The sequence below is a fragment of the Juglans microcarpa x Juglans regia genome, chromosome 1D (assembly GCF_004785595.1).
Source record: "Juglans microcarpa x Juglans regia isolate MS1-56 chromosome 1D, Jm3101_v1.0, whole genome shotgun sequence".
Classification (NCBI taxonomy): Eukaryota; Viridiplantae; Streptophyta; class Magnoliopsida; order Fagales; family Juglandaceae; genus Juglans; species Juglans microcarpa x Juglans regia.
This window is the reverse complement of record NC_054594.1, coordinates 33,951,716-33,959,771: the sequence shown is the minus strand read 5'-3', so window position 1 is coordinate 33,959,771 and position 8,056 is coordinate 33,951,716. Positions and strand designations below refer to the sequence as shown.

The 8,056-nt window shown below is 33.9% G+C and overlaps 1 protein-coding gene across 2 annotated transcripts; it reads left to right on the top strand.

The window, feature by feature from the left end:
• Nucleotides 1-672: 672 nt before the first annotated feature.
• Nucleotides 673-2,979, top strand: LOC121242178 (adenylate isopentenyltransferase 5, chloroplastic-like). 2 transcript variants are annotated; one of them, XM_041140077.1, is made up of 2 exons: nt 673-1,001; nt 1,388-2,979. In XM_041140077.1, exon 2 carries the CDS (start codon nt 1,395-1,397, stop codon nt 2,382-2,384), a length of 990 nt encoding a protein of 329 aa, XP_040996011.1. In that variant the 5' UTR covers nt 673-1,001; nt 1,388-1,394; the 3' UTR covers nt 2,385-2,979. The 2 variants fall into 2 exon arrangements, with proteins under 2 accessions (XP_040996011.1, XP_040996009.1); XM_041140075.1 differs by having other exon boundaries at nt 673-1,113.
• The last annotated feature ends 5,077 nt before the right edge of the window (nt 2,980-8,056 follow it).

The following is an 8,056-nucleotide window of genomic DNA, read 5'->3' as shown; positions in this document are numbered from 1 at the left end:
TATATATATATATATATATATATATATAGTTTCTACATTTCATTTTAAAACCAATTATTACTTGATGTAATACTACGTCACATTATAAAAAAATTATTTATTTGTATTCAATTATTTAATATAAAAATAATTATTTTATATTAAAATGAGTCTACTTTTATTATAAATAGTCATTTCCGTCACAAATATTCATATATATGTCTTATGCTCGATCACAATATCTACTCTTTGACCTAACTAGCTTGGCTCCATGATGTGTACATGCGTAGACCTATTAATTTTATAAGAAGTTTTAGCAAGCCAGGTGAGCTGCAATATTTAAGATCAAACTAAACGGCAAATCATAAGTCGAAGAAAGGAATCCTAACTTGAAACCCACACAAACGGTGATCTTTGCCATTGCATGTCCTTAATTCCTTAAGAATATAATTAACTACGACCATGCAAACTCACTTTTAATATAATTACCTGTACAATATTTATTCAGGCCGAATACTCTTGATGATAATAATATATATTAATAATATATAATATTTGGATCATGTACTGTCATGGGCCATGTTCTGGAGGTTCCTGTCCACACGGAAAACCCCCTGCAAATCTCTCGATTGTTAAAATTCTAAGCTCCATATAAATTCTAAGCTCTCTCTTCAGCTTCTGCTGCAAGTCATATCTGAACTTGATCATCAGGAGTACTGATGAAAAAAATTTACTTTACGTCATAAATCCTCCAAAACTCCAAGTCACCCTTCAGAGAGTGTTGTGTATATATAGTTCTTTTTTTTTTTTCTCCAGAGAATATATATATATACATATAGAGAGAGAAGATAACATTGCCATTCGTTTTGTGGTTCATATAAACAGAAGATATCTTTTATATACCTACAAAAAGGAAAAAAACAAGCAAACCCACTTCCTGCACTAGATTTCCACGATATCTGTTGCAGTCCTTTATTCCACCCCTTTTCTTTTGCAGGGCTCTCTCTCTCTCTCTCTGCCCCGTTCGTCCCCTCTCTATCTCTATTTTTCTTTGCGTCTTTTGTGTATACAAAGAGAGAAATTGTACGCTACCATTTTCTGCACAGGTCGCCACGTTTTTCATATATCTCAGAGGTACGGTGGTCCTAGAAACCATGTGGGGGTATTTTGATGAATTTCCGTATGGCGTCTGTTTACATGCGTGTTTTCTGTAATCTTATATACCTTTGGCTAATCTCAGTTTGATCTCTTCCTTAACTCTCTCGGCCATGCATAGACGTGTAGTCTTATCTCTTTCTCTCTCTTTGTTGTTTTTTTAGCTTAATTATGATTGCTTTTACTTCAAAGTCAATACAAGCTAGATAACCTGTTTAAATTATTAAAATATACCTCTCGGTCAACTTGGCAGGTTTAAAATGATGAGAACTTCACTGTCCGTCTGCAAACAAGTTCAGCCCCTCGTGAACTTTCCTGGAGTACCGGTCCTCGATATGGAATTGTTCCGTCGGAAAAACAAGGTTGTGATTGTAATGGGAGCAACTGGCACCGGCAAGTCAAGGCTCGCCATCGACTTGGCCACTCGTTTCCCGGCCGAGATTATAAATTCCGACAAAATGCAAGTTTACAAAGGACTTGAAATCGTTACGAATAAAGTCACCGAAGAGGAGTGTCGTGGGGTCCCACATCATTTACTAGGAACCATGGATCCTGACTCCAACTTCACAGCAAACGATTTCTGCCATCATGCTTCTTTGGCCATGGAGTCTGTTACCGGCCGCGACCGGCTCCCGATCATTGCCGGTGGCTCCAATTCTTATATTGCAGCGATGGTAAACCAACGTGCTGAATTTCGGATGAAGTACGAGTGTTGCTTCCTCTGGGTCGACGTATCCTTGCCTGTGCTCCATTCCTTTGTATCAGAGCGAGTCAACCGGATGGTGGAAGCTGGTTTGGTGGACGAGGTGAGGAAATTGTTCGACCCGAAAGCCGATTATTCGCGAGGAATCAGGCGCGCAATCGGTGTGCCTGAAATGGATAAATATTTAAGGATAGAAGCCACAGCCGATAAGAGAACTCGTGCTCGACTTCTTAAGGTAGCCATTGAGAAAATCAAGGAAAACACCTGTCTGTTGGCTTGTCGCCAGCTGCAAAAGATCCATCGTTTCCAGAACAAGTGGGAATGGAATATACATCGGCTCGACGCCACTGAAGTGTTCCGGAGAAGAAGCCGCCTGGAGGCTGAAGAAGCGTGGGAGAAGCTCGTGGTCAGACCGAGTGACCTCATCGTCGACGGATTCCTGTACGACCAAAATCGTTTGTCCAGTAACATCGTATCACACGACGCTGCGGCCGCTGTCATCGGCTCGCCAATGTCGATAGGAGCCGTGGCTGCAGCAAGACGCTAGTGTTGGTGGGATCCTCAGAATCTAGCAAAGACCATATAACCACGTGGCAGCTGGTACTCCGCGACTTCTCTAATTTATTTTTCTTTATAGATTATTTGTTCACGGTAAAAAATAAAATATTAATAAGGAAAAATAAAAATAAAAATGAAATAAAAATAGAGATTGGGGGTGAGAGGTTGTTGTCAGGTCGTTATAAGTAGTACTTTCACATTTTGCGGCCGTACAGTGCGGGAAGCATTTTAGAAAGCCGCGCCTGCTGTTTGTACCACGTTTGCTCTCCCTTTTTCTCCATAGTTCTCACTTTACCGTACATGCTTGAGTTCGTTGTGTGTGGCGCGCGCCTGCATCAATCATGATACAGTTGGCTCCTTGTTCAGGGGTGGTCCACCCGGTCTGAGGGGTCGGATATTAATACTGTGTAAGTAGAACAAAGTCCAATAAACCCGTAGGCCCCACGGGATTGTAACGTGAGAGAGAGTGGTGTTTTGGTCTTTATGGTGTGACTTGCACATCTTATTTGACATGTGAGCTGTAATATTTTTGGCACCCATTATTGTATTTACATAAAAAGATTGGAATATATGAATATCTAAAACAGGTGTCTTTGTCTCTTTATTAATGCTTGTTAGCACGATTAATCTCCATGTCCATCCATCTCGTGGGAGTGAATATGCCATGATTTGACAGTTGATGTCGCAGTCAACGGTTCTGATCATACGTTTCCAAGTAGTACTATTCCATCTTGATTGATTTTTATTTGGGTGCAATGTTTTTTTAGCGTGGGGAATCTAAGAAAAAGGGCGAAAGGGGTTGTAATTGGTAGGGCCAATCAGGACCCTTTATCAATATCCTCGATGCCACATGATTCCAAAGCCTCTCGACTGTATAAAATGGGTGGTCTTTATATATACCCACTCGGCACTTTTATTTTATTTTATTTATATTTAAAAAGGTGCACTGACCCACGTTTGGAAAAAAAAAACAACTTTTGTCTTTAAGCATCGATCGTCCCTTGATATAGTTGATCATGATCATATATATACTTGAACCAAGCTGGGAAAAAAGAATAAAAGTCATGGTGCATTATATATATATATATATATATATATTATATGCATATATATATATATAATTATTTCTCAATTTCACTAAAGACGCTTTAGTATATCTTTGGCTTTGCATCCAAGGAAAGCGAACTAGTGCATGGTAATGATTTTCTAAAGCTACTTCGAATGGTATCTGTCTTCATCACATCTCGCATTGGAGATCGAGTATATATATTTTGCAGGAAATTAACTATATATATATAGTTAAGTTGTGTAGTGCATATATATATATATATATAATTCAATGTAAAGCAAGCATATGTATCATTTCAGGAAGTCTTTCTCATGTCAAGATCACGTACGGAACTATAAATTATAGAGTTTTAATTTACAGATCACAAGGCTAATCAACATACACGCACAAACATGAGAAGCCTAATAAATCAGCATGCAGCGGATTCTGAAAAGCTTGGGAGAATAAAGAAGCTGCTGGACAGTGGAGCATAAACAAGCTGGGAATTTCTTCATGAAGGACCCATGTCTCTGTTGTTTCTCAGTTCAATTTGTCTAAATCCCTTGCATGTGCTTCCTCTTGTGATTCTACAGCTAGCCCCAGGGGTTCACATGCAAAATATTAAACTTGATCGTGTGTATATATATATATATATATTAAACGTTATATATTATTGAACGAGGCCATGCATGCCAATCATGTATGCAAGCAGTAAGCCTGCTTTTAGGAGTACTAGCTAACATCCCAAGTTCACATGCATGTTCAAGGCCGGAACCTTCCTTAATTAATTAGAGTCTAGAGACTAGCGCTGATGCATTAGCTGGCTGGCCTGCGTTACGATATTATAACATGCATGGTTATTTTCACTCTGTTTTCCTCTCTATGATCTCGATCTTGAATATAATACATTAATTTGTTGCATTTATTGTTCTGGCCGGAGTACTGAAACAATATTAATCGTGGCCAGTAAAAACTATATATATATAATTACATTAATTAATATATATTAGATATATACCACAAGTACTCTATTAGCGTACGTTTGCATTACATGATATATGACCGTACTACGAGACAAAGTTATACGTCGTAGTACGTCCATCACAACTAGAGAAAATGAAAGATTACGTACTGTGTTGTGTCATCCAAAAACAAACAAAAAGAAAAAAGCAAAAAATCAAGGGCCGGAGCATGTGACCCTTTGAGATCAGTTTTCAGGCGGGCAGTCTCTTTCGATGAATAGATCAGAATATTATTGTAAGGATAAAATAAAAATATCTTCTTCAGAAAGTACTACTGTGCGTACTGGCTGGGGAAAAGATTAATGTAGTAGAATGTGACCCGGCCCTCTCAATTTTTTGTGTATTCCCCCCCTTTGTACGTTGAGAGTCTTTTCGAGAGGTATTGATGCACTGCATATATATCGTTACTTTGACGACGTTGGAGAATCCTAACTGCGATAACATGCATGATGATCGATTACTTTATTTTTTAACTGGATATTTCTTGCACATCTGGCTAGCTATGTCATTATCAGTGATCTTCCGCGCGCACGAGGCCAGATGCATATGTAAGGGGCCGGGTTATAAGTCCATTGAGAGTGATCGAGATCAACCACCTTCAACGTACGAGAGGTTAATTAAATTGAATACCTCAAGTATTATTACTTTGTCAGAATTTATTCTCAAAATACTTCAAATATTCTCAGAATAACTTATTACTATTTATTATTTTATTATTATTTTTTACCTACTTTTCAATACTACTATTCACTACTATTTAATATTCTATCATTACTTTTTCATTATTATTCACAGAATACTTAAAAATATCTCACTACCTAAAGGTAACATTAAGTCAAGGTTCGAAAAATCAGAATTGGATTTGAAATCGAGTTCAATAAATTGAATCAGATGATCAATGAAAATTTTGAATCGATTATTTCACTTTTGATAAAAGTATTAAAAATCACATGTAATGAAATTCAAGCATTTAATCTTATCATGTATAAAAAGAGTATAAAATATAAATTCATTTACTAGTTTCAATAAAAACTTGACATATATGAATCTAAATAGTTTTAATAAACATATAATTTATGTAGTAAACCTCAATTGTAGACACTTTTTTGCCTCATATACGAAGAAGATAAAGACTATTAAGTTATAGGTTCATGACAAATGTAGTATTTTATAAACAACCATAAATATAATATAAAATACTCATTCATCTCCTAATTTTTCTGCTCAACTAAAGAAAATAAAGAATTACATGTTTTATCTTTCGAGTTTTTTGTGATTCTTATTGAATACAATAATGAAAAAAGTTAATATATGTTAATTTTTATCATATTTTTTTACAATAAAAAAAAAAAAAACTTAATTGTTAAACAACTTAAAAACAAATACAATTTTCAATCGATTGGAATTGGTTTAAATAGGTGTAAAATCAGCTAGAATAAGTTTGAATCGATCTGAATTGGTCGAATATTGAAGCAATTCAATGGACGATTCAAAAAACTCACTAAAATCGGTTCAATTTTTTACCGATTCAATTTGGATCAACTTAATCGACTTGAATATTTTAATTAGTGGATTTTTATGGCGTGATTTATGTGAGCATGCACCTTTATTAATTGGGACATGCACCCTGCCACCCTCTAGCCCCATCATATGGGACCTAGCAACTGATCATATATATTAATATTATCCTTGATTTATAATTTTAAAACATTTTTTAGTTTTTTAATTTGTGCATGATAGATTAATTAGATCCTAAAGGCATGGTACTAAATCAAATATACCTTCTTCGATCTTTAGATGAAATAAGAATAATATTCCACTAAATGATAGGTTAAGAATTTTTTTTTTAACATCTATGTACGGATTACCTAGATAATGAATATTGTAATTTTTCAGTTATAACTTTCTAGAAAATTGAGTGGTATCAACTTTTGTAGTGATATATCAACATCGCACTAAAAAGAATAGTCGTAAATTAATATATATAAAATAATATGATACCGAAAGTTCTCGATAAAGATCTCTGCAATTCATGTCATTTTGGGTAAATTCTAGCTAGGTAGCACGTATTAATGTTTAATTAATTCATCCAAGAGAATACTACACAATAAATTAAAACCAATTAATTAATTAATTAATTAAGCTCCAATAATATTTACTATTGACTAATTCGATCCAGCCAGTGATGAAAAGCTGAGAACCCGATCCCTTGATCTCTCCAAAGCAAAGATTAACAAAGGACTAATGCCTTGAAACGGAAACGAATAATATGGAAAGCACAAAAATGATCAAAACAAAATATTTATATATATATATATATATAATATACACACATTAGGGAATGGCCCCGGTGCGTTAGCTCCGGAGTGCACTTGACATAATGATTTAAATTAAAAAAAAAAAGTGAAAAAGCCAGTAGCTTATTTGTCTGGGAAAAGAAAATACAAGGCTAAAGAAAGATAAAAAATCAAGATAAAAAAATTTAAACTTCAGCAAAGTATAAGTATTGGTCTACATTCATATTGAATTATCTATTTACTTCTAAAGAATAAACTAATTTTAATTTTTTTATTTAAAAAATTGAAACAAAAAGAAAGGAAAATGAGTACACTAAAAAAAAAAGACAGGAAAAAGAGACGTCAATTTATGTGCGTCGCGGGACTATTAAGGACTTTTTGGTAAAACATAATTTTTCATTAAATTCTATAAGAGAGCTACATATCAAATGATCAAGAGTTTTAAGGATCTTTTAGTAAACAAGATCCTTCATTAAATTCTACAATGGAGCTATACGTCAAATGATCAAGTGTCTTAAAGGATTTGATAAAACGAGATTTAACGGACTTAATGGAAAAAAAATAGAAAAAAAACAAAAATTATTATTCACAGTTAGATAATCACTTATTATAATAAAATGTGTATATATATATATAGTTTGAACGTCCCAGATCACTTTTTACAAACCTTACGTACAACCAAATTATAAATTACTCATATATAACTGATCACTTGTCTTGTCATATATATACCTAATTAACTACCATCGATCGAATCCAAATATGCACGTAGGTTACATGCATTTACTTTGGTAACAAATATATTTTAAGATCTTTATGCTTTCCTATTAAAAACTTGTTGGGATAGTGAAATAAGGTGAGATAAAATGAATTAAAATGATTTATGAATATTAATAAAATTATTAGTTAAAATTAGATGAGATAAAATTAGATGATGTGAGATAGTAGTAAGATCATCACCTCTGTATGAGATGAGATAAGTCTTTACGATGAATTTAAAAATCATCTCAACTCATATCATTTTGTTTGATCTAATTATTACAGTTTTTTTTAAAAAAATTTTAAATAAAATATAATAAATAATTCAACTTTTTCACATCCCAAAATATGAATAATATTTAAAAATTATATGCTAACAATATTTTATTCAACTTTCAATTCTCATCTAATCTTATCTCAACTCAACTCACTGTCAAAACCTTCTCTAATTCTCTTGTACATTCCTTGGCAAAACATCTAGTTCTATACCCTATGCTAGTTTCAAGAACTTATCGAACAAGGTAGCTAAACCTTT

Coding starts and splice junctions, on each gene's coding strand:
- LOC121242178 (XM_041140077.1), top strand. CDS start 1,395: ATGATGAGAACTTCACTGTCCGTCTGCAAACAAGTTCAGCCCCTCGTG.